Source organism: Eublepharis macularius, chromosome 8 (genome assembly GCF_028583425.1).
Source record: "Eublepharis macularius isolate TG4126 chromosome 8, MPM_Emac_v1.0, whole genome shotgun sequence".
Lineage (NCBI taxonomy): Eukaryota > Metazoa > Chordata > Lepidosauria > Squamata > Eublepharidae > Eublepharis > Eublepharis macularius.
The window spans coordinates 121,091,029-121,115,924 of NC_072797.1; the positions used below are offsets into that span (position 1 = coordinate 121,091,029).

Sequence of the window (24,896 nt, forward strand, 5' to 3'; positions counted from 1 at the left end):
GCTCGTGCTAGACCAAGAATGATGGGGAGGTGGTAGGGTTTAATCTGCAGATTGATGGGAAAGGAAAGATTGCCAAGATCTAAAAAAACCCTAAAAACATGTTTCTTCCTGATCCACTAGATCTGTGCATCTCCTTCTGATGTTTAGGAGCCCAGGAAAGCAGGGACTCCCGATTGCTGGAGCTCTTTCCAAATGTTATTTCAAAGTGTGGATGGGGGTGGGTAGGATCTCACGCACTGTCTGTGCACGCTCTCAGTTTTCATCATCTCACAATGATTTGAATATATATAGTGGAGTGAATGTACGTAATCCCCTCTATATTTGTATCTATGCCAGCATGGAGTAGTGGTTAGGGTGTTGGACTAGGATCTACAATACCCGGTTCAAAACCCCATTCTGCCATGAAAGCTCACTGGGTGACCCTGGGCCAGTCACTCTCTCAGCTTAAAGGTAAAGCTGGTCCCCTGTGCAAACACCGAGTTATTACTGACCCATGGGGGATGTCGCATCACGACGTTTTCCTGGCAGACTTTTTACAGGGTCATTTGCCATTGCCTTCCCCAGTCATCTACACTTTACCCCCAGGAAACTGGGTACTCATTTTACCGACCTCGAAAGGATGGAAGGCTTGAGCCGGCTACCTGAACCTGGGTTCTGCTGGGACCGAACTCAGGTCGTGAGCAGAGCTTGGGCTGCAGTACTGCAGCTTACCACTCTGCACCACAGGGCTCCTTTCTCTCATCTTAACCTACCTCATAGGGTTGTTGTGAAGATAACAGGGAGGAGAGAAGAATGTTGTACGCTGTTTTGGGTTCCCATTGGGAAGAAAAGTGGGGTATAAATGCAGTTAAACTTTTTTTCGTAGCTTCAAATGTGCGAGCAGATGTCAGGTAGTGGGTCCAGCTGATCATACATTGCTCCCCTTCACTCACTTGGATGTGTCATTTGCACAGGGTTATGGCCTTAATCTGTTAGGATATGTAGAGAAACAAGGTGCCTTTCCTTGGATAAATGAGTAGGATAAAGGTCGTGGAATATCACAGCCTCATTTGCAGGGCAGTTTTCATGGAATGTTTTTAACCAGTTTATTTGCATGGAAGCCATTGGGACTGAACCACGAAGGATGCCTGCTAAATTTTTGTGTGTGCAGAAGCAAAATTTTGAGAGTGCCACCAATCTTCAGCAGGCTCTTGACTCAACAGCACTTCATTTTGCTTGCAGAGTCTCATTCTCAGGGAAGCTGGTAATAAAACATCGGGGATTTGATATCTGAAATCCGTACCGGACCTTAGATGAATATCTGCGTGCTTAAAGCCTCCTGCCCACTGGAGTAGCCTTATTCTAGCCAACTATTCTAGGCTAACCTGCTTGAGTTTTGCACCTTAGAGTTCAGCGATCAAGGAGGGAGTTTGGCCAAAGCAAAAGCCTCCCTTCTTGATGGATATCCTACCCTTTAGAAGTAGAAAAAAGCAAGAACCCAGGAGCACCTATAAGACTAACAAAATTTGTGGTAGGGTATGAGCTTTTGTGAGCCACAGCTCACTTCTTCAGATACCATTGTGACTCATGAAAGCTCATACCCTACCGCAAATGTTGTTAGTCGTATAGGACTAGACTCTTGCTCTTTTCTACTGCTACAGACAAACATGACTACCCATCTTGATCTCTTTTACCCTTTAGGGTTCAAGTGCTTGTATAATACTCATGTTTGGATAACAACCCGCCTGACATAGAGATACAGCAGCTGTTATATTAGATGAGTGGTGGTGGCAAACTGAGTGCAGTGAAATGGGGTTTTATGGGCACTGTAAATAGAGGCCACTCTAATGTTGGTAAAAGTGGTAATGCTCCCTCTGCTTTAAATCGGCTCATGAAAATGGGTGGCAGGTTTGGATCTGAACCTAGAGGAGTGTGGTCTGTTTCTCACGAGTTTCCTTTTTGCAAAGGGCAGCCTGCCTTCCATTGATTGGTTAGTTATCTCTTTTCTACAAGCTTGCCGCATTTCTCTTAATGTTTCTTAGATCTCAGGGCTCGGATTGTGTCTCTTTCCCCAGCGCCCCGGATAGCTGGGGTGCAGCTCGACATCGAAACGACTTTGAAAACCACATTGCAAATACAGTTAAAATGGTAACGGGCTTTTCAAATGAAAAACGGCTTTTAAAAAAAATAAAGACTAGTTCAGTGAGATGGCTTCGTCTTGTATTGACAGTGACATCGAGATTTTCCACCATGAGTAACCCTTTCTCCCGGATTGTGGAGCCGCTGGATCCCAGCCAGCCTGCAAAGAGATTCTTCAATTTGAACCATTTGGGGGACCCGAGATATGGTATGTTAGCTATATTCAAAAGCTTTATTCAATGTAAATCTGTTTCAGAACCATGGCTTAGTTCAGACGTAATGCAAAACCATGCCTTATTTTAACTGTAGTTAGTTTTATGGAATAAAGAATGCATCTGTACATTGTTGGATAACATACTAAGTATGCATTACAGCAGCAATACTCAGTGGCTCAGGAGCCACATGAGGCTCTTTGACATGCCACCTGTGGCTCTTCTGAGCACTGTTCCCCAATGTGGCACCTGCCCATGTTCGAGAAGGTGAGCAAGGCCCTTGCCTGGTGGGGCTTGTGGTTGGTCATTGGTTCCCACCTTCAAACAGTTGTTGCCAGAGGAACAGGTAAGCTGCAAGCCTCCCTAAGGTTGAAGCCTCATATTAGCGGTGGAAGAAAATGTGGCTCTTTTTGTTGGGAGTAGTGGCGAACGTGGCTCTCCATGAGCCATAACAACTGCACTATCACAGTTGTTCACCTCTTTGGGCTGTCTTGTCCACACAGGAAAAAACCTAGTTGTGAGTGATTGCTTCTAGCACGATGATAGCACAATATCCAGTGATGTGTGGAAGGAACCTATGATTTGGCTTGCAGATGATCATTCACGCCTTGGTTTACCTTGACAAAGACAGGATTCATTGCCTTTGCTTTGTCCCCTCCTCCTCTGCAGAAACGTGCTGGTATCCCAGCAAGCGTTGTTGCAAGGGCAAGGCTAGGAAACATTTGTACATCATGCAGAAACAAAGTGAAGATTAACTGTGGTTAATAAACCTGTTTTATTCATATGTGGCGGTCCCGTGTCCTCCTAGAAAGACTTTTGAGGATCAAATGATGGCAAAAATCTGGAAATCACTTTGGAGACCCTGCTAAAAGTGCTGGGATACTTCAAAGGTCTTTGTAATAAACATAAGAGGAAAATATCCTTTTATTAATATCGAGGGGAAATTAAGAAATCAAGAGAAGACTGTATGACTGATTTGATTGAGGCAGCATTTTATTGAATAGTGTCGCTTGATTATATTAGAAGATAAATGGCAAAAATTGAAGTACTCATCTTTGTCATTATGTTGTACTTTATCTTTATTTTGTTGAATAATGTCCTTCCTTTTTATTTTTAACTTGGTACAGATATAATTTAATGTATGATGGAACTATGTATATGGTGCACTTAAATTATAATAGATGTATATACAGAGAGAGAGAGAAAGGAATGACAACAAACCATGTCATTTTGAGAAGGCATACTGGAAATCTGTGGGCTTGCGAGCTGTCTTCTCCCCCCGCCCCTTACATGTGACTCAGAAATGGAAGATGTCTGCATTTGCACAAAACCACTGTCTGTCATGGTTTCTAAAATCTGGTTTGGGTACAACCAGGATTCCAAACCACAGACTTGAGAACAAAATATAATTTGTGGTTCAGATGTAAAAGGAAACAAGAGGGTTGAATCCAGAGATGAATGAGTGGAAACGAAAATGTATTTTTGCAGTTCCACTTGTGCAAGCAATAACGCAAGAGCTGCAACAACATACAGCACTTCAGTATAATTTTAATGGAAGAGCAACGGAGTGTATGACAGATGAATTACATAATTCCATTTAAGCTTGTTTTTCAAATTGATGCAAAAGGAATGCCTTGTGCTCTGTCTTGTGCATGCAGAAAAGAGAGTATGGATACAATTGCTTTCACTTAGTGCAAACCTTCAGGAAGGTCTCATGCTAGTACTTCCACTTGCACAAGGACTGCTGCACACATGGAAATAATCTTCTGAGAGATCCAGCCCATGGGTTTGTTGCAAATATGGAAGTCCTCTGTTTCTGAGCCAAGAGCTCCAAGGGAAGCTCAAGGACTTGCCAGTCTAATTCTCATAGTGAGAAACCATGGTTTGTCATTCTATTCCCATGTAGCTCTCATGTTCCATTTTCTCATAGTGAGAAACCATGGTTTGTCATTCTATTCCCATGTAGCTCTCATGTTCCATTTTCTCATAGTGAGAAACCATGGTTTGTCATTCTATTCCCATGTAGCTCTCATGTTCCATTTTGAGCTGCTGAAAAAATGCAGGTTTCCTTCTCAGGAAACTGATGTGTTTTTTTTTTCTTCCCTAGCTCATATTTTGCACACGTTTTGGCCTCCCAACGCTAGGAACAGACATGCTTTCCAGATGCCACTGCAAATGTCTCAAAAGCCAGCTCCTGTACGGCAACGTAAAAGCAAATACTTTGTTTTCTGACTTCTTTTTTTAATTCTCTTTCTCTAGAACGTTTGCCATTTTCGATCAGAGTCTTGCTGGAGGCAGCGGTCCGCAACTGTGATGAGTTCCTCGTGAAAAAGGTTGATGTTGAAAACATTCTCAGTTGGAAGACGATGCAGCACAAAGCCATCGAGGTGCCGTTTAAGCCCGCACGAGTTATCCTGCAAGACTTCACGTGAGCGATAGACCATTTTTTTAAAAAAAAATGTAGGAATTTTTCATTAGCAAACCACAATTGTTTTCTGAAGAGAAGAACACATAAAAGAACTTCTGTGCTTAGAGAGGTTTTGTCAGACGAGGATGAATTGCAAAAGATGGTTCGTATGGCAACTGGAAGCCTATCCAAGGTTAATGCTGCAGCAACATACACCAAGGGGCTCTTGTAGCTGCTAACATATTGTTCAGATTGGTATTAATAACATAATAATAATAATAACATTTGATTTATATACTGCCCTTCAGGACAACTTAACACCCTCTTAGAGCTGTTTACAAAGTGTGTTATTATCCTTACAACAATCCCCCTGTGAGGTGGGTGGGGCTGAGAGAGCTCTGAGATGCTGTGAATGACCCAAGGTCACTCAGCTGGCTTCAAGCGGAGGAGTGGGGAATCAAACCCGGTTCTCCAGATTAGAGTCCCGCCGCTCTTAACTGCTACACCAAACTGGCTCTCAACATGCACATAGAATTCACCCCTTTTCAACCCTGTGGGCACCTTTAGAATTCTAACACAGGGTTAGCACAACCACAAAATGGCTGCTTCCGGAGGCAGAGCTAGTTACAAAATGGTTGCTGCAGGAGGTGGGTCCAACCGCTACATGTAAGGGGTAACTGTACTGGTAACTCTTCAGCATTTCAAACAGAAGCTATGTTTAACAGGATGCTTTTTTAAATAGACATTTCAATTAAAAACGTTTAAAACACGTACAGTAACGTAGTGAAGATCCTTGTGCTGTGGGGCAGTTGTTGCCGAAGCAACTTTAAAAAAATTTACCCACTTGGTAGACCTCCAATGGCCAATCAGAAGCCCCGCTAGGCAAAAGCCCCACCCACCTGGCTTCACTCGGTTACTAAAAACACTTGGGAGGTGCTAGGAAAGGTGCTGGAGGATGTCATGGTGTGCGGGACATTACGCTGAGGACCCCTGCCGTAGTGTGTGCCGAAGCGAATTGGCTGAATATTTTTCAGTGGGAGCTATGTGACCGGAGAATAAGAGCAATCGTTTAAGGGAAGCAGCTATGGGAAACAGTACTTTTTCAGTGTGGCCTTAGATCAGTGCTTTCAGCTAGTGTGCTGTGGTGCTCAAATGGTTAAAACCAGGCGAAGATGCATCCTGTAATAAGCACCACCACTATTTTCTTTTAAAGAAGAGGAGAAAGGGGTGAAGAGAATTGAGCAAAGATCGGGTTGCACATCCCCCAAAACGGAAGACTGCTGCTTTCAGTCTGGATAGTAATCAATTGCCGGATTGTGTTGCTGATTGGCAACCTGTTGATCATGAATTTTCCTTGGGTTCCAAGCGTATCAGTTACTTGTTTTTTTTTAAAAAAAAATTGTGCACCTTGGATAGTCATTTAAATAGTCATTGTTTAGTCTTGCCTGAAAAAATCATGTATTCACAAATCATAACAATATGTATTAAGTAAAAGTAAAGGTAATCCCCTGTGCAAGCACCGAGTCATTACTGACCCATGGGGGGACGTCGCATCACAACGTTTTCATGGCAGGCTTTTTACGGGGTGGTTTGCCATTGGCTTCTCCAGTCATCTACACTTTACCCCCAAGAAGCTAGATACTTATTTTACCAACCTCAGAAGGATGGAAGGCTGAGTCAACCTTGAGCCAGCTAACTGAACCCAGCTTCCGCCAGGATCAAACTACGTGAGCAGAGCTTGGGCTGCAGTACTGCAGTTTACCGCTCTGCGCCGCTGGGCTCAACAATATGTATTAATCTGAGCCAAAGACAATCATAATATTTTCCATAGTTGTCTCTAGACTAGCATTTGCTGAATTCCAAATCTAACCCTTTAAGTATAACAGCACTTTTAAGAATACAAAGCATATGAATGAAGGCTTTCACGGCCGGAGAAGAATGGTTGTTGTGGATTTTCCGGGCTGTATAGCCATGGTCTTGGCATTGTAGTTCCTGACATTTCGCCAGCAGCTGTGACTGACATCTTCAGAGGTGTAGCACCAAAAGACAGAGATCTCAGAAATCCACAACAACCAATGTGAATGAACTTTTAAAACTGTATCTTGCAAGTCTTATTTTTCTTTTTTGCATCTTAAAGGCAGTACACAAAACACAGAGCTACCAAGAAAAACTGCATCTGTTATGCTCTTCTCTCTGCTGCTTTCTATCTCTGTAATGTGTGATAAAAACCCATCTTGTATCTTGATGTCATCCCATTTTTTCGTTTCCTTGCCTCCATTGCTCATTACTTATCAGCTGGTGATGGGTAAATGTGAAGCCGAAGTTTTAGAGAAAAGAACCTGATACAGAGTTGTCACTTGTGGTGTCAGACCTGTGTTTTTTGTAATGTGTAGGTCTGCCCTTATTAATAGACTTTCAAAAAGTCCAAAGTTCAGTTGCAAGGTACTATTTGGTTACAAATTCCATCTGTGCCAAGTTAGCAGACACTCCCCTAAAAATAATAAAACTCAATTTCCCTTGAGAAAATAATAAAATAAAAACGAAGGTGCTTTTTATCAGAAAACAAATTTATCCTGAGATAAATTGGTATTCTGAATTTCTCTTATTGATGGCTTTGAAACGAACCCATTCCAAAACCTGTTTATTTAGGTTGGTGCTTGTGCAACATTTTTAAAGAGTTTTACTTGCGAGTACCTGAGAGAGAAGGATTATGTGGTACTGTCGACTTGCTTGCTTCAACATATTGAAGTAAATAGCAGAGTTAGCAATAAGATTCTGGGGGCTTGTGTTAAAAGCAGGTTGTATTTGACAACATGCAAATTTGAATCCAAGAAATTAGTTGCTTTGCATAGAGTCTCCAAAGTGAAGTTTGTGACAAACTATGATGGGTTAGATAAACAGACCTTTAGGTGAAAAAGTAACTCATTGTACGTCATTTGTATCCCAAGTTTGCTGTTCTTTGACCTTTAGACCTGGAAAATGGCAGAGAAAGTTTTTAACTGCAGCACATTTAGTAGTATTTTAGACTGGAAACCCTTTTCCACAAGTGACTCTTTACAGCTTTGGGGCTGGTCAACATTTCTTATATCTGTAATGCACGTTAATTAGAATGCATATTTAAAAAGAAATGTAAAAATATTATTCTGTTGTTCTCATAGTCATCATAAACTAGTCATTACTAGATGTGTTAAGGTCCAGCATAAACTGAAGCCCTCTGGCTGTGTCTTTTTATAATAAGTAGTTTCTGCAGTATTGCTTAGAGTAGCCCCTCCTCCTTAAAGAAAACCAAAGTGTTTATTTTAAAGTTCATACAATTTAGGCCCAGAGAATCTAAACCCAGCTGCCATTTTTTCAGACCTTTTGGTAATTCCTCTTCCCAGACTCCACACAAATTAGATGGCCCCTCCTCAAAACATTTACTGGTTCAAATAAATGCCAAATATTTTAAGAGACTCATGCATGTAGACTAGAACTGGACATTATTATTAACTTCTTTTTTTCTGACAGCAGTTCCTCTTTTTTGTATCATTTATTTATTTAGCAGCTCCTCCATTTTTATCATTTTTAAAAATGTATGTTATTTATAGTTCGCCTTTCTCACCGAGACTCAAGGCGGATTTCATGGGGTGGGTCAATACGACCAATGGCTGGGAGGGACATTCAGTAAACGATACAAAAGGGTACGGACAGCAGAAATTTGGAAAACAAACATAAATCTGAGTACAGAGGTGAAAACCATGCTGAAAGAAAACATAAGCAATTTGGCATGGCATATTAAATGACAATCATTTACCCAGGAAGATCAAACTTACAGCAACAGAAAATACACAGTAGTAGAGCCTACAGTTTCCGTCCCTTTTCCAAACCATCTCTCTTAGCCACTTCCTTGCCCCCAGCCCTATTACCGATTTTAAAAGGCCCTCCTGAATAAGTCAGTTTTACATTGCTTGCAGAAAGCCAGGAGAGCTGGAGCTTTTCTGTCCCCTTCAAACAGTCCATTCTATAAAGTGGGGGCCGCCACAGAGAATGCACATATATGGGGCAGTTGTGATTTTGCCCGTATACAGTGTGGTACCTGCAAAATATGTTGTTCAGATGAATGAAGCTGCGATGGTGGAGCATGGGGGAGAGACAGTTCTGCTGATGTGAGGGACCAAGGCCAAAACCTTGAATGGAACTTGGTAACTGATGGGTAATCAGTGGGTGGACTGCAGAATGGGAATAATGTGTATGATCTGCCTAGCTCCTGATAATAATGGAGCTGCAATATTCTGCACCAACTGGAGTCTCTGAGAGCCAAGCTACAAGAGATGAATTACACAAGGAGGAGTGCGTGAAGAGGGGTCGCAATGTTAGCCGGGAAGTTGAGTTTTAAAAGAGATGGGAAAGCTCTGTCAATTTCCCCTCTCTTCAGGTTGCTGCTCAGAAGGTTTATTTCCTCTTTGCTTCTTAGAAGTGGAGGTGAAACTGACAGAGCCTTTAGGAGGCAAAGAGGAAATTAACAAATCCTCTGAGGAGTGATCTTTGCTGGCTCTGTAGAGAGGGGAAATTAACAAAGCCTTCTGATCTCTTTTAAAACTCAGCTTCCCAGCTAACACTGCAACTCCCTTCACGTGCTCCTCCTCATGTAATTCATCTCTGGTAGCTTGGCTCTAAGTTGACTTTGAGGGGTAGACCTATATAAGGTGCATTGCAGTAGTCCAGTCTTGATGTTTCTTTGGGGTGGATCCAGGTGGCCAGAATGGCTGCATCAAGGTAAGGGGCCATTTTCTAGAATCGACTGAGTTGGAAGAAGGTCTTTTTTGCAGCTGCAAGAAATTGCTTCTCTAGCAGCAATATGCTAGAGGATCCCCTGGCTCTTGAGACTGGATTTTGGAGAGAAGTTGCAACTCAAGGAGAGTGCACACAAATGCTTCAAGGATGGCCTAATGGATAAGGTCGTAATGTCAAAACTGACAGTCTTGTGTGGGCTTCTGATGCTGTTCCTGCCAACACGAGAAATTCAAGTTGTTTTCATCATACTTTAGTCTTCTGTAATTATCACAAACTACCTCACATTCCTTGTAGATAAGGGCATTGTAGTTTTCCCTGTACTTAGCCTTGGTCGTTGTAAAACAAACCAATTTCCATTGGTGAAAATACGTACTTGAGGCTGACCAAGAAAGAATCTCATAATTGCAGGCCTGGCATATCCTGAAGACTGTTCTGTCCTGTTCAGCTGAAGTAAAATTACCCAAACTCAGCCAATGGGTTGATCAATTCATTGCTGTTCTTCTGAGTAGAAAAGAGTGAGGAGTTCACTGCAGCATGCCTGGGTTCCTGTCAATTCAGAGTTCCAAACTCCAGTTATTTTAGGGCCCAAACTCACTACACAGCCAGAAAGCTATCATTTTCTCCCAAAGAATCTCGGCCTACTAAGGCCATTGGTTTCCTGAGCCTGGCAACAGAACAGTTGGGTGAAGTGTGTCCCATTGGAAGTGTGTCCCATTGGAGACTCCAGTGGGCCTGAGGGGGCCTTGTGTTTGACACCCCTCTTGTATGTCAGGGAATAAGTTAAGAAACAAAGGCTGATCTTTGCTTGTTTAGAAGAGTTCTATCCCATCTCTCTCTCCCAAAGTCGGTTAAGAATACATAGGCAACAAAGTTCCAAGAAAACAAATCCTGAGCAATTTTAGATGTAACAAATGCACTGGTGAGTGATAGAGGAAGGTCAGTTGATTTGTGCTTTGTGTTCTCAGTTCTTCTCCATCACCACGGGAACATTCTTGTTCTTTCTCTGCAGAGAGATGAACAAGCGTCCAGTATAGGTTGGATGCGTACATCTCAAGCATAGTCAGTGTTCTCCACACTCCTTGTCCTGCCCCAAATGGATCTGTGGCCATTCATTGTGCTACAAACCAACTCCCACCCATCTTCGGTGTCCTCCTGTTTGGGTATTGGGGGGTGGTATTTTTCCAGTGCTGAATCATGCTAGAACATGAAAGCATTGCTCACCCAGGTTGCTGCCCCCAAATACAAAACTCTAGAATTGGGTCGGTTTATCCAGTCACTACACTCAAATGATAATCTTTTCTTCTTGGAGTGTGCCACTTCAAGCTTTAGATGGGGCCCGAGTTGCATGCTTAAATATTGCTACATATAGAAGACGCCCAGGACAGGGAGGAAGATTTAGCCTTGTTGCCTTCTTAACATACTACATACTGGTTTTCTGTGTACAAGGAGACTTTTTTTGTGGATGTGTATTCAAACATGCAGTGCTTTTTTTGTGGAAGAACATTCAAACATGCAGTGCTGTCCTTTATACACAAATGCATGGATATGCATGTATACAACCCCCAGATCTCTGTGACGTGAAGTGGTACAGTCTAAGAAAAAATTACCACTAGATCTCATAGACGCTGGCCTTTAAACATTGCCCTCTTTTCTCAAAGTAGCAGTTTGAAATGCTATGCGCCAAAAATCGGATCCTTACAAGCTGTGACAGAACAAAGACTGGTCATGTTGCTAAAGTAAATACGAAAATCTAACGTAGAGACTACCAGGATTTGGGGTTTCTTTTCCAAGCCTAGCTTTATCGTGTTGTGTGGTCTTAAGGAAAATGATAGCTTAACTTTTGTAAATTAAGCAAATCTTTCTGAAACTAATCCAGGTGGGTGTGGTTTGCTTTCACCAATCATAGAAAAGGTGCTTTATAGCCGCACACAGCTTCCCCTGCAAGTTTTGTCCAAATCTTGCTAGACCCCCAGAAGAACGCATGTTGGAATGATTGGGTTGGATCCATACTAAATTTTCCATGAATCGAAGGGAAACAGAACATTCCTGCCTTCCCCCTCTGCAGATCCCCCATTTGCCTCTCTTGCTGATCACAAAGCTCCACCCCTCCCCCTGGCACCATTTCAGGGAGACGATTGGTCCATCAAAGTCAGTATTGTCTGCTCAGACCAGCAGCATTTCTCCAGCGTCTTTCATATCACAGACTCCCAATCCTTTTAACTAGAGATGCTGAACCTGGGACTTCTGCTTGCCAAGCAGACGCTCTGTCACTGAACAGTAGGTCCTCCTTGTCAATTATGATCTGCACTAGAAGCCCTTCTCCTTGTGTCCTCTGCCTTCTGAAAAGCAGGCTGACCTCTTTCCCAGTAAAATTGACCTGATATGGATTTAATGATCCTTAAGGCAGCAGGTTCTTCTTCCTGTTCATCCATATTTTTAATAATGTCTGTGTTGAAGCCAACTGCTGCTTTTACAACTTTATTGCCTTTTCTTTTTTTTTCTTTTTTTTATTAACTACATTAACTAACAATACAAAGGGAAGAAAGGGATCAAGGGGAAAAAGGAAAAAAAACCACAACAACTACAACATGCAACAGCTATACTACACAAAATGTTTTCCCTTCATACTGCCATTATTCAAAAGTTAAAGCTTTATGTTATATTGATGGAGTGGTTGACCTTACTAAATGCAAATTACAGTTTAATTTCAAATTAAATTTTTCTTCCCCTCCTGGGTCCCGGACGCAGTTCTCTCTGAGCAGCTGCAGCCGCAGTGCTCGTTTCCTCCCCCTCCCCCTCAGACTTCTCCTTTTCGTCTTGCTTGGTGCACTGGAATTCTGAATTTCTGTCCTCAAAATCCCTTAGTTGATCTTCTGATAATATCTTAAAGGCTTGATCTTTGTGACTGAACCAGATTCCTTCCGGGAATAACCATTTGTACTTTATTCCACGTTCTCTCAGAAGAGCTGCGAACTTTTTATACTTAAAACGTCTTTTCCGAACTAGAAATGGGACGTCTTTCAATATCTTAACTTTATTACCCAAAAAGTCCAAATCCGCATTGTATGAATTATATAGGATAGTGTCCCGGATCCTCTTAGATGAAAAATCGATGATGATCTTGCGCGGCAACTGACGCTTCATTGCATATTTTGAAGTAGCCCGACGGGGTTCCAAAATGGCGCTTTTACTTCTTCTTTAGTTGCCCTCGCGGGTGTCGCCAGTAGTTCCGAGACAAGACCCCGTAAATCCTCGTTTTCCTCCTCTTTCACATTCTGGAGGCGCAAAATTGTCTGTGTTCGTTCCACTTGTAGCCCGATCAACTGATTCTCCACCAGTTTAAGCTCTTTATTCATAGCCTTCACGAGTGATGCACTTTCCCGAGCAGACTTCTCTGCCCCCCCCGCTGCTTCCTTGATGGTTTTCACTTCGCTCTCAATTAAGCCCACCCTTTGATCTGTTTCATTCAGCTTGTCAACAAAGGGTTTTATAGCTTCACCAACCGCCCTCCATACTACTTCCTCCAGCGATTCTCCCTTTAAGGCAGCCAAAACTGACTTGCCAAGGGCAGGACTTTGTTTTTTTGTTGCCATTTTAGGGGGGGGGGGCGCCAACCGAATTTTGAAACTCAGCAAAGGGGAAGAATGAGCCTTCTTAGCTTCAGATCCCACCTCTCCTTCACGTATGCTTGTAATAACAGAAGGAATTCGCTTACTTGTAGGCTCTCGCCTAGTTCTGCTCTTTGCCGTTTTCCATGGCCCGGCAGCACTCGAGGCGCCGCGCACGTCCGCCGGCCTCCGTAGGGACAAACGGGCAATTAACCCCCCGCATTGATTCCGGGGGGCTCTTCCCGCAGCGTCCCGAACCCAGCCTCCCTCACTGGGAGTTTTGGGGGCTAATCTTCGCAGATCAGCCGCCCGGACAGGGTGCTCGGGCGCTTCCTCTCGAGCCCGCGAAGAGGAGCATCCGACATGGCTGAGAAAACGAAAACGAATCCAACTTTATTGCCTTTTCTTAATTGATGGGTGTTATTGCTTTAATTGGGGGTGATTATTTATATATAATTAGATCTGTACATTGCCTTAGGTGTGATTTTTTTTTTGCTAAAAGGAGGAACAGAAAATCATAAATATATCTGCATATTCTCAGGACTGCTATAGGGGAACCTTGAATAAAATGGGAAATAACTTTCTATTTAATAAACTAAGGTGAACCTCATTTTTAGAATGGCAGGCCACTTCAAATATTTTCTTTTCATTCCTTTTTACAGTAATAAAGTGGTTCCTTAACATTAGTATTCCCCCCAAATTATTCAATACAGTGCTATTGGACTGATTGTATTAATAAGATCACCAACCTCCATGAGGGGCCTGGACTTCTCTTGGAAGTACAACTGATTTCCAGACTGTAGAGTTCCAATGGAGAAAGATCCAGAGGAGTTAGCCATGTTAGTCTGTAGTCGCAAAATAGTAGAGTCCAGTAGCACCTTTAAGACTAACCAACTTTATTGTAGCATAAGCTTTTGAGAACCACAGTTCTCTTCGTCAGATGGTTCTCAAAAGCTTATGCTATAATAAAGCTGGTTAGTGTTAAAGGTGCTACTGGAGTCTACTATTTTGCCACTGGAGAAAATGGCAGCTTCAGAAGGCGGACTCTATGGTTTACCATAGATCCTGGGTGAAATCGCTCTCCAGGTCTCCCCACCGCAGAACTCACAGACCAAACGTCCAGGAATATATCAGGCCAGAGTTGGCAATCCTGTGTTATTAACGAAGCTTTAAAATATTGCAAACCTGGATCCAACAGTTTCAATTCCTTTTTAAGTGAATGAAATGCTAAAACTAGTTTCTTTATATAACAGTGTTAAACCTAAATTATTGAGAACACATCCCATGAATACAGTGCAAAACTAGTAGCATTGTTAAGTTCTCTTAATTCCTCTCCCTGTAATCCAATACTTGATTTATTTTCCTCTTCTTAGGAATTTGGAGTCTATTTCTAATCAGTTCTGTCTTAATCAAAGAGAAATCTGAAGAGAGGATAGGAAAGGAAGTTCTGCAGAATTTCAGAATTTCGCTCTGTAGATGCTCAGAGGCAGGCAATGTCTTCCCAAATCTTCCTATCCTCCTGCTAAAGCACCACCCTGTGTAGTGTAACAGAAAGGATCTACAACGGCTGAAGTTACGAAAGCGTGCAGTAATTTCTCTCCAAAGAAAAATCACAGAGAATTGAAACAAAAGCCCGTATTTAAAAGAGAATAAGAGGAATCAGTAGCCATATCCTAAAAAGTGAATTTCAGAAACCATAACAGCAACTAGACATACAGTGAAATTCTAAGCAAAGTTACTCCAGTCTAAGCTCATTGAAATCAACTCTGTTTAGGATTTCACAGATAATAAATGTGTGGAGTATCAGGATTGTACATGCTGATCCCACTTCCAAGCCTCTGTGTTTATTTTTCCTTCAGCACAGAGCTTGTGTACCTTCAAGCTGTTCAAATTACAGGCTACACCCTCACAATCTGTATTTTACTGTCTATCCTGCATTTGCCTTTATAGAATGGAACCTCACGATGGTGTCCGTCTAGCATCCCGGATATCAGTGTATTTTGGTCTAGTGTAACCAGTTCTCTTTTGTGTTTTGATGTAAGATCTGAATTGCAAACCGCATGCCCCTTCCTCATTTTGTTGAATTCCTCTATTACAGAGGTGTCCCTGCAGTGGTTGATTTTGCTGCTATGCGTGATGCCGTGAAGGTACTAGGAGGAGATCCAGAAAAAATCAACCCTATCTGTCCTGCTGATTTAGTCATTGATCATTCCATCCAGGTTGACTTTAATAGGGGGTAAGTTGCTTGAAGCATGACCGAAACCTACTCTTTGGACTCATGAATTAAATTCTCTTGGCTTGCCCATGATCTAGGCCTTAATCTAAGGATACTGTAGTGAAGCTGAAATGTGTCAACAGTGAACTCAAAGATGGGAAGGGGAGCCAGTTGTGATACCTCTTTTAATTCAGCTCTCAATAACCGACTTCACCACCCCCAAAAATGCAGTAGCTTCCCATGCAGATATTCAAAATTACGCTCTCAAACAGCTAACATGTTCGCTGTTTCTTCGGAGGGCAGAGTTTTGTGACATGACACTGGGATGAGCGGTCTGCTAGTCAAAGATGGAAAGAAGCCAACAATTCCACTATGTAAACCTAATCATCTTAGATCTTGTCCCTGGTGTGTGTACTTACTTGCCCCAAAATGTTTCTTATCATTGGGTGCCACACTGGACAAAAATCCGACAATTGTTGTCAAAGACGAGTGTCTGAAAATAAATTTGCCAACAAGCCATTTCATTTGTATCATGAAGCTGGCTTATATTAAGTCAGACCTTTGGGCTCGTAGTATTGTCTGCTGTGACTGCGCGCTCTCTAGGATCTCAAGTTAAAGGTCTTTCACATCACATTCTACCTGATCGATATATTGTCGAAGGCTTTCACGGCTGGAGAACGTTAGTTGCTGTAGATTTTCCAGGCGGTATGGCTGTGGTCTTGGCATTGTAGTTCCTGATGTTCACCAGCAGCTGTGACTGGCATCTTCAGAGGTGTAGCACCAAAAGACAGAGATCTCTCAGTGTCAATGTGTGGAGACAATGTTAGCAGGTAATTTATATCTACTCAGGAAGGTGGGTTTGGGCTGAGTCATCCTGTAAGAGTTTCCCAGGGTGTGGAATGCTAAAGGGGAGAAGCTTCACTGTATCCTGTATCCTGAGGAGGTTCTTTTGCATATGGATTGGTGGTTGATATGCTAATCTTATCTGCAGAGCTATTGTAAGATGTATGTTCCCAGGATGTTTACTGGTGGTCCCCAGCCCTAAGGAAGCCCGCCTCACTTCAACCAGGGCCAGGGACTTTTCAGTCCTGGCCCCAGCCTGGTGGAACGCTCTGTCAATGGAGACCCAGGCCCAGCGGGACATATTATCATTCCGCCGGGCCTGTAAGAGACAGCTGTTCTGCCAGGCGTTTGGTGGTTGAAGGGGGCGGTGCCATGTCAGCCTCCCCCCTTTGGGGTGAGGGGTTCTCCCCACCATTGCACCTTAATGTATTTGGTTAATTTATTTTATTATTGTTTATTGTATGTTGATTTTAGAATTATTGTTTTCTGGTTTTTATTGATTTTAACTGTTGTTCACCGCCCAGAGCCCCTGAGGATGGGCAGTTTATAAATCGAATAATAATAATAATTTTAAAAAAATTGTTAGTCTGGTGTTTTTCAGGACTGTAAACCTGATCATTCTACCTGATCCTTTTCATAGGAGATGCCAGGGATTGAACCGGGGGCTTTCTGCATACAAAGCAGATGCTCTACCACTGAGATATATGCTGGGTTATAATGGCAATCCCAGGGTTTACTGCTTGTATCTTTCACCTCTTGCATATAAAAGGAGTGCATGGAATGTTTTTCAAAGCACTGAACAGATCTTTATTGCTCAGCAGTAGCATTATTTTTCCCCACCCAATCCCCAGCAGAATGCTTATTCCTTATAATTGGTGGTTTCGAAAACTTTCCATTCCTTTGACGTTCAGGCTAGACTCTGCCAATATACCTGCATTCAGTGTGGAATTAGCTCTTGAACCAGACAGTAAGAATTACTGCGAAAGCTACTTAAGCTCTCTCTGCTGCTTGTTTCTAGCTCTAATTAAAGTTCACGAAACAGCTGAGCTTGGTACAAACCAAGCTTTGTGTGTTTTTGCCCACACACATTGGCCCTCCTTCATCCTGTGGAAGATGTTACCGCTGTGATATCCATACATGTTTTGTTTTGTTTTTTTGCAGACCAGACAGTTTACAGAAGAATCAAGATCTGGAGTTTGAAAGGAACAAAGAAAGATTTGAGTTCCTAAAGGTATAGGAAAAAATCCTCTGCTTTTTGCATGCGAAGTTGGAATGGCTACGCTGCCTCAAGGGCTGTCAGCATTTGGTTCCAAACGTTCCGGCTTTTGGGAAGGGTCTTGAACAGGCCTAACCTTGGGAGCAGAGCCGAGACAGAACCTTAGCTTCTTGATTCAGGGGGAAGGGCTGTCGCTTAGTGGAAGAGCATGGGTGTTGAATGCAGAAAATCCCAGGTTCAGTTAGTGGTGTGAATGACTGAGACTGCGGAGAGCCACTGCCAGTAAACCGTAATGATCTTGTCTAACTCGGTCAGAGGTGGTTTAATGTGTTAATGTGACTTTTCATAGCCCGTGACTCTCTGATAGGAGATGATTTTTATGAACAAGGACAGCACCGACTATTTTCTCTCTGGGCATCCATATTTGCACATCTCACTTTTTCCATTTGTATTTCAGTGGGGGTCTCAAGCCTTCCAGAACATGAGGATTATCCCCCCAGGCTCTGGGATTGTTCATCAAGTGAATTTAGAGTACTTGGCCAGAGTGGTCTTTGATCAGAATGAATATTACTATCCGGACAGTGTAGTGGGCACTGATTCCCATACCACCATGATTAATGGCTTGGGAGTGCTTGGCTGGGGTAAGTACATCTGCCTTGAGGGCTACTGTGAACTGGATTCTAGAGGGCTATATGGGTAAATGAGAAGGAAGATCTCGGAAGCTAGGCAGGGTCGACCCAGGTCAGAACTTAGATGGGAGACCACCGGGAAATCTGAGGTTGCTCTGCAGAGGAAGGCAGTGGGAAACCACTTTTGCTTCTCATTTGCATTGAAAACCCCTTGCTTGGGTTGCCATAAGTTGATTGCGACTTGTTGCCACTATGGATAATAGGCAAAAAGCCCTACAATCAACAAAAAAGTTTTTTGTAAAAAAATTTAACAATTTTATAAAGGGCAAAAGTGTATCAAAATATTTACAAAATGTTACAAACCACTCATAATACAATATCTACACAAAATTCATATACAATCTGTTTCAAATGGAAAGAATGATTCAACACAAGTTAATTCATTCACAAGGAGTTCCTTTTCAGCGGTGCAAAAGCACTCTTCTAATAACATTGAAGCTAGAAATAGCCCAGGAGCCAACTCTATGGAGCAGAGAGACTGCAGACTTCAAGTTGTTCAGGTTGTCACACCAAGGCTGTGAAGCTGTGGAAGGTCACGACCATCACTGTGTGAGGTGGGTAGGGCTGAGAGAGCTTCTAGAAGCTCTGACTGGCCCAAGGTCACCCAGCTGGCTTCAAGTGGAGGAGTGAGGAATCAAAACCGATTCTCCAGATTAGAGTCCTGCCACTCTTAACCACTACACAAAACTGGTCTCTAGTCTAGTGGTTAAAAGTATCAGACTAGGATCTGGGAGATCCCAATTCAAATTTCTGCTCTGCCATGGAAGCTCATTGGATGACTGTGGGCCAGTCACACACTCTCAGGCTAACCTGCTTCACAGGATAAAATGAGGAAAACCATGTCAGTTGCATGGGGTCTCTGTTGGGGACAAAGATGGGGAATAATTGAAATAAATAAACCAGCAAAGGATAAGGTTTGGTAAGAAAGAGATAGATGTATACGAACTAGCAACATTTATTCCTTTATGGTAAACAGAGTTATACCCTCCTAGGACATTATGGACTTAGAAGGATATAACTGTTTAGGATTGCATTGATAGTCCTTTTTTTCTTAATTGTGTCCCACCAAACAGATTCAATCTCTTGAAGATTAAATTCCCATTAAAATCCAACCTAATGCCTACCTAATCTTGCATTTGAAGAGAACCCAGAGAGAAAAGTCAGACTCAGTAGATCTAGCCAACCAAGTGTCTGAGAGCCTGCTTTGCTCTCCATTACAGCTGCAAGACGAGGATGCCTACATTTCCCATCAAAACTTGAGGGAAGCTGACAAGTGTCCAACCTGTGTCAGGCGTCACTTGTAGCTTGACTCCCTGTCTCTTCCAGTGTCAAATGTCCTTTCCCTAAAGGTATAATATGGTTGCCTGGTCTGTTAGGAGGAGCAGTGCTTTGTGTTTCTGTCCTGGACAGCAAATGCACTTTGGGTGAATTCAGCCTTTGATTTCAGAAGCAGACAAGCAGGGAACTGCAAGTCATCCAAAGTTGACCTTTGACTTAAACAGCCCACTCGGTTACAACAATGATTGTTGCAACTTAAGAAGTGTCGTAAATGTACAAAATTCCCAGCTGTAGGCAAGCACCGATAGAAAGCCGTAGCTGCCAAAAATATCTGCAGGGCCAACATTAAACTGCTTTGATCTGCGGTATTGTTTGCCAGCCTCATTTGGGTTTTTTGTTGCTCTTGTCTGGTTGTATGGAAAGAAGAGAGTCTTGTTAACACACATCTTGTTGCTCTTTAGGCGTCGGTGGTATTGAAGCAGAAGCAGTGATGCTGGGCCAACCAATCAGCATGGTGCTTCCAGAAGTGATTGGCTACAAACTGACAGGAAGTCCTCAACCGCTCGTCACATCCACAGACATCGTGCTCACTGTGACCAAGGTAATAACATAATCCAACACTGTGGCCACCATTCAGTAACAGCAATAACAACAACAACAACATTCGATGTATATACAACCCTTCAGGACAACTTAACACCCACTCAGAGTGGTTTACAAAGTGTGTTATTATTATCCCCACAACAATCACCCTGTGAGGTGGGTGTGGCTGAGAGAGCTGTGACTGACCCAAGGTCACCCAGCTGGCTTCAAGTGGAGCAGTGGGGAATCAAACCTAGTTTTCCAGATTCTGCCGCTCTTAACCACTACACCAAACTGCTGCTGTTGCCCATTTTCTAGGGATGTGATCTTCCCTGCTTTCCCGAGATCAGCCTATGGTAGGTGGGTCTACAGTACCTACAGATTTTGTTGCCATCAGGCAGTGGCTGAATGTGTGAGTGGTAAGCCAGAAAGTCCTGTGTTCAAATTTCCCATCATTCCCAAGCTTGTTAGGTGGCCTTAGGCAAACCATTCTCTTTTGAGTCTCTGTGCTCTGATGTGCAATGCAGGGGGGAAAAATCTTCAGGACAAAATGCATGACTAGAATGATTTCTTTCCCAAAGAAAGACAGTTGAGAAATATGTCTTCAGGTTAAATGGCATGCAGGATGAGAGCAAAGTGTCCCTGCAAAATGACTTTAAATGTTTGAATATTCTGTTTATGCAAAAGCTGCCATGCTGGGTGCTTATTTTATTCTGGGAAGAAAACTGAAGTCTTGAAAAATATTTCATATTTATGCATGAGATCGTTATTCAAAATGTTTAGAAATGTTCAACATGGGTGTACCCCATTTGGGGAGACGTTAAAATATACTGTTTTTTGACAAGTATTGATACCATAATTTGCGTAAGGACAAACACGTGTTCCTGAATGTCTTGTGGCTTTTAAAAATTTGAATCCAACCTTGAGCGTGTGTGTGTCAGAGGGTGGGGGGGCTGGCTGGCTGGCTGAATTCAATCATGACACTAAACTATGGTTTATTTTAACTATGGTTAGTCTGTGAAATCAGGATTCAGATGAAAATCCAAATTTGAGTCATGGATCCAGACTCAATTTTTCAGTAGCAGAATGGAACTTTCCTGCCTCCCCTCTCCCGCTACAGACCTCTGAGCTCCACAAAATGCTGCTTCCGTGGGACAGATGACCCCCCTCCAAGGAATGATGTGAAGGGGGTCTGCAACAGGAAGGGGGACTCAGTGGAAATTGCCAGTTTAGCCTGAATCCAACCCTTTGTCTTCGCCCTGGCCAGACATCTCTGTAGCCAAATTGTAAACAAGGATGGCGTTACAAAACAAGAAAGGATTAAGCCATGGTGTCTGAGTCCACAGATTACAAGAAACCATAATTAAGCCTTAACTGTAGTTAACAAACCAATTTCAGGTCATGGTTTTGGATCCTGTATTGACAGTCCCTAACAAGCTATCGTTAATGGAGCATTCTGTGTTTGGATGATCACATTAACCATTAGACTTCCCAGGCCCCTGGTAGGGGCGGGAGGTGCCCCGTTCCCAGCCTCTGCCCCCAACATCTCTTACCTGGGCAATGGGGGGAGGGGGGAGGTGCAGGGAAAGGGCTGGGAGCTCTTGAGCATGCTCCCACATGCTCCAGAGCCTTCATTGTCATGCTGGGAATGATGTCATTCCTGGTGCAACAACTAAAGCTCTGGAGTGTGCACATGCACAGTAAGTTTCCCCCACACATGCCTTCCACAAACCCCCCCCCCCCACCATCGCCTGGGTTGGATCCCGGAGAACGTGGCAACCCTACCAACCATACCTTAATTAAACCACTGAAGCGCATTTGGTTTTGGACACTTTTATATTGTGTGGGATATGATTATGCCAATTGATACTGAATGTGGTTTTTTTTTAATAATCTGTTGCAGCATCTACGCCAGGTTGGGGTTGTGGGTAAATTTGTTGAGTTCTTTGGGCCTGGGGTAACTCACCTGTCCATTGCTGATCGAGCCACCATTGCCAACATGTGCCCAGAGTATGGAGCAACTGCAGCCTTTTTCCCTGTTGACAAAGTTAGCATCCAGTACTTGGTTCAGACCGGTAAGTGCAAGGGGTCACATCTGAAATGGCAGCCATGTTATAGTCATGGCTTGGTTATTGCCAGGATAAATGTCCTAGGAATCCATTTTATGCTGTTAAGTTCCATTTTGGAAAAGTGGCAAGGGGTAAATATAATAAATCTGGGCCGTTTCCACACTACTCACCTTCATCTGGAACGCTGCGGGATGTCGCGAAAAAACGCGGAAGACAGCATCTTCTCACACAAGTTTTGCACAATGTTGCGCAAAACTCATGTGAGAAGACGCTATCTTCCATTTTTTTTCGCGACGTTCCACATGAAGGTGAGTAGTGTGGAAACAGCCCTGGATTTTTGGAAACAAGGAATATGAGCTTGTACATATCTAACTGATTCAACTCCAGCACAGGCATGCTAAAGTCATTAACAATATGTATATCACTTTGTGTGTCTTGGCAAATAACTAAAATATTGCAGTTGTGTGTACTTTTAATCCACTGATCAGTTAACTGATTGTACAAATTTGCATATGAATATCAATAGATCGGCCAGGATGATTTTTTTTAATGTGGTGTTAGCTGATACATAGGCAGCTAAGAAGAGACAGTTCTTTCAGTTCAAGAGTGAATAGGAAAATTACTTTTCTAGGATAATGCCTACCATCTGCAGTTTTTATAACATAAAAATATTTTTTTAATGTTTATTTATTTGTCCAAGTCTTTTTAGGCTGCTTTTCTCCCCGAAGGGACTGAAAACAGTTTTTAAAAAGGAAAAGCTTCCCAATTACAAGGACAAATGAACAAACAAAAAACCCCAAATCTGTTCTGGGTCCACCAAGCTGATTATTGCAGGCTTCGGGCTAAAAGTCAGGGGCCAAGAATCCTTTGGTTCCTGCCCTTCAACTCATGCCCAGGGGATTGCACCTCTGGCCCCACCCAGGTTTAATGAATGAATGAATGAATGAATGAATGAATGAATGAATGAATGAATGAATGAATGAAACTCTGCAGAAGGAAGACATATATCCAGGATGGCTTCTTTTGTTAGCCAAAATGTTTGAATTGATTAGCCTCATCATTGATTTGAGTAGTTTATTTCTGTCTTCTAAAGTTTAATTTAACAGTGGTTATTACTGTTTTCCACAGGGCGTGATGAAGAAAAGATTAAATATATAAGAAAATACCTTCAGACTGCAGGAATGTTCAGAGATTTTAGTAATTCGTCACAGGACCCAGATTTTACTCAAGTAGGTTCGATTCTTGTTAGCTCTCTTCACAAACTACCTTTGTACCATTTTATTTCAAATGAGAGAGAAGACTGAAACATTGTATTAAAAGTAATTTTCGTTCTGGTGTTTGCTACGTAGTGATAGTAGAAAAACAGTCTGCACCATCTTGCTTGTTTGTTTAAGATACATTCCCTGCACACAGTTGCAAAGTAAAAGCGAAATCTTAAAGATTCAGGTCCGATGAATTTTAAAATCTAGCCTAATATATATTGCCTGGTAAGAATGTAGAAAGTAACTTACTGGATCGGACCAAAGGTTCTTCTGAGTTCAAAATTCTGTTACCAACAGTGGCCAGTCCAAGGATTCCGCAAAGTTTATGGTTAGGGCATAAATTCAACAGTTTATCCTCTTTTGGCATCCAGTATCTGGGATTAAGAAGTCAAAATTTTACAACTACTTGATAGACCATTAGCAATATTATGTCTGTTTGTCATTCCAGTGAACTGGAAATCTCCATCTTCTAAGAGTCTATAATTTGTTAAGTACTTTCATTTGTTAAGTGCTGAGTACATGCTTTATCCCAATTCCAGAGCCCATCTGCGGCAAAGGCTTTATCCACAGAGGACAAGGCCTTGATTAAAGAGTCCTTAAAGTGCTTTTGGTTTGGTTTGATTTTGAAGTGGAACAGCAATGCTTTTTTTTAAAAAAAAGTTCCGAAGTTTTATGCAGGTGGAGACATCGTAGATGTTCTAGTCAGCCACTCCCCAACACGGTGCCTGAGAGTATCGTGGTGTCTCTATTAGTTCCTAGTTGCTTCTTGAGTCTTTGGGGATAATCTCCAAAGGAGTCTTAAATGGAATAAGAGGGAAAAGCAGGGACCTTCCAGTCACTTGCTATCAGCCAAGTGCTAAGCACATCCTTGGCAGATTTGTCATAGCTGCAGGCCCCCATCTCAGCTGCAGACACAGACTTTCTTGACGCAGAGCATGGCAACTTTATTCTTTGGAAACAGAAACCAGGCAGCATCTGCATGCACAAAGTGGGGTTGATTTTTTTTTTTTTGTGCCAGTGCAGCCCTCCAACTTCCCTCTCCCCCATGTAGCTCCTGGGTGCCCCTGTCCTGCAGGATCAACATTTTCAAGGACGTTTCAGGCTGGAGTAGGCGGGAAAGGCAATGAAGTCACGTTTCTGTGCCTGGAAATTTTAGCCAACATCCAACTCATGGTTGCGATGAGGGCAAAATTCACCCTCCACCTTAAGTACTGTGAGCCCCAGGAGTTACCCAGGAGAAGGGGTGCATCTTGCCTTCCTTGACATATTTTTGCAGTATGTCTCTCTTTCCCATAAGGTTTCTCGAATTCACACACCCCGCCCATAATAGCATGTTACTTGTATGGATAATGTTAGTTTGGCTGCATGTGCCTGGATCTTGAAAGGGAGATTAGACAAATCCAAGACGGGTAGGTCTATTGCTGGCTGTGAGCCATTGTGGCTAAATGGAACATCTGTGTTCAGAGGCTGTAATCATCTGAAGAATACCAGTTGCTGCAGAGCTCACTTTGGGACACTGAATTTTGTTTATGGGCTCCTTGGAAGCATCACACAGCATGCCCAATCAGACGGAAGGTGCTAAAAATCCAAAAGGGCTGCTCTTCTGTTCTGAAATGACAGTGGC

The 24,896-nt window shown here is 42.7% G+C and overlaps 1 protein-coding gene across 1 annotated transcript in view; it reads left to right on the forward strand.

Moving 5' to 3' along the window:
• ACO1 (aconitase 1) overlaps positions 1-24,896 on the forward strand; it is a 64,042-nt gene that overhangs the window by 11,509 nt on the left and 27,637 nt on the right. The window contains exons 2-9 of the mRNA XM_054987099.1: positions 2,210-2,326; positions 4,590-4,758; positions 15,217-15,354; positions 17,338-17,407; positions 17,850-18,033; positions 19,821-19,960; positions 21,845-22,016; positions 23,139-23,239. Of these exons, the coding sequence (XP_054843074.1) occupies positions 2,230-2,326; positions 4,590-4,758; positions 15,217-15,354; positions 17,338-17,407; positions 17,850-18,033; positions 19,821-19,960; positions 21,845-22,016; positions 23,139-23,239 (1,071 nt within the window). The 5' untranslated portion in view covers positions 2,210-2,229. The remainder of the gene's footprint in view (positions 1-2,209; positions 2,327-4,589; positions 4,759-15,216; positions 15,355-17,337; positions 17,408-17,849; positions 18,034-19,820; positions 19,961-21,844; positions 22,017-23,138; positions 23,240-24,896) is intronic.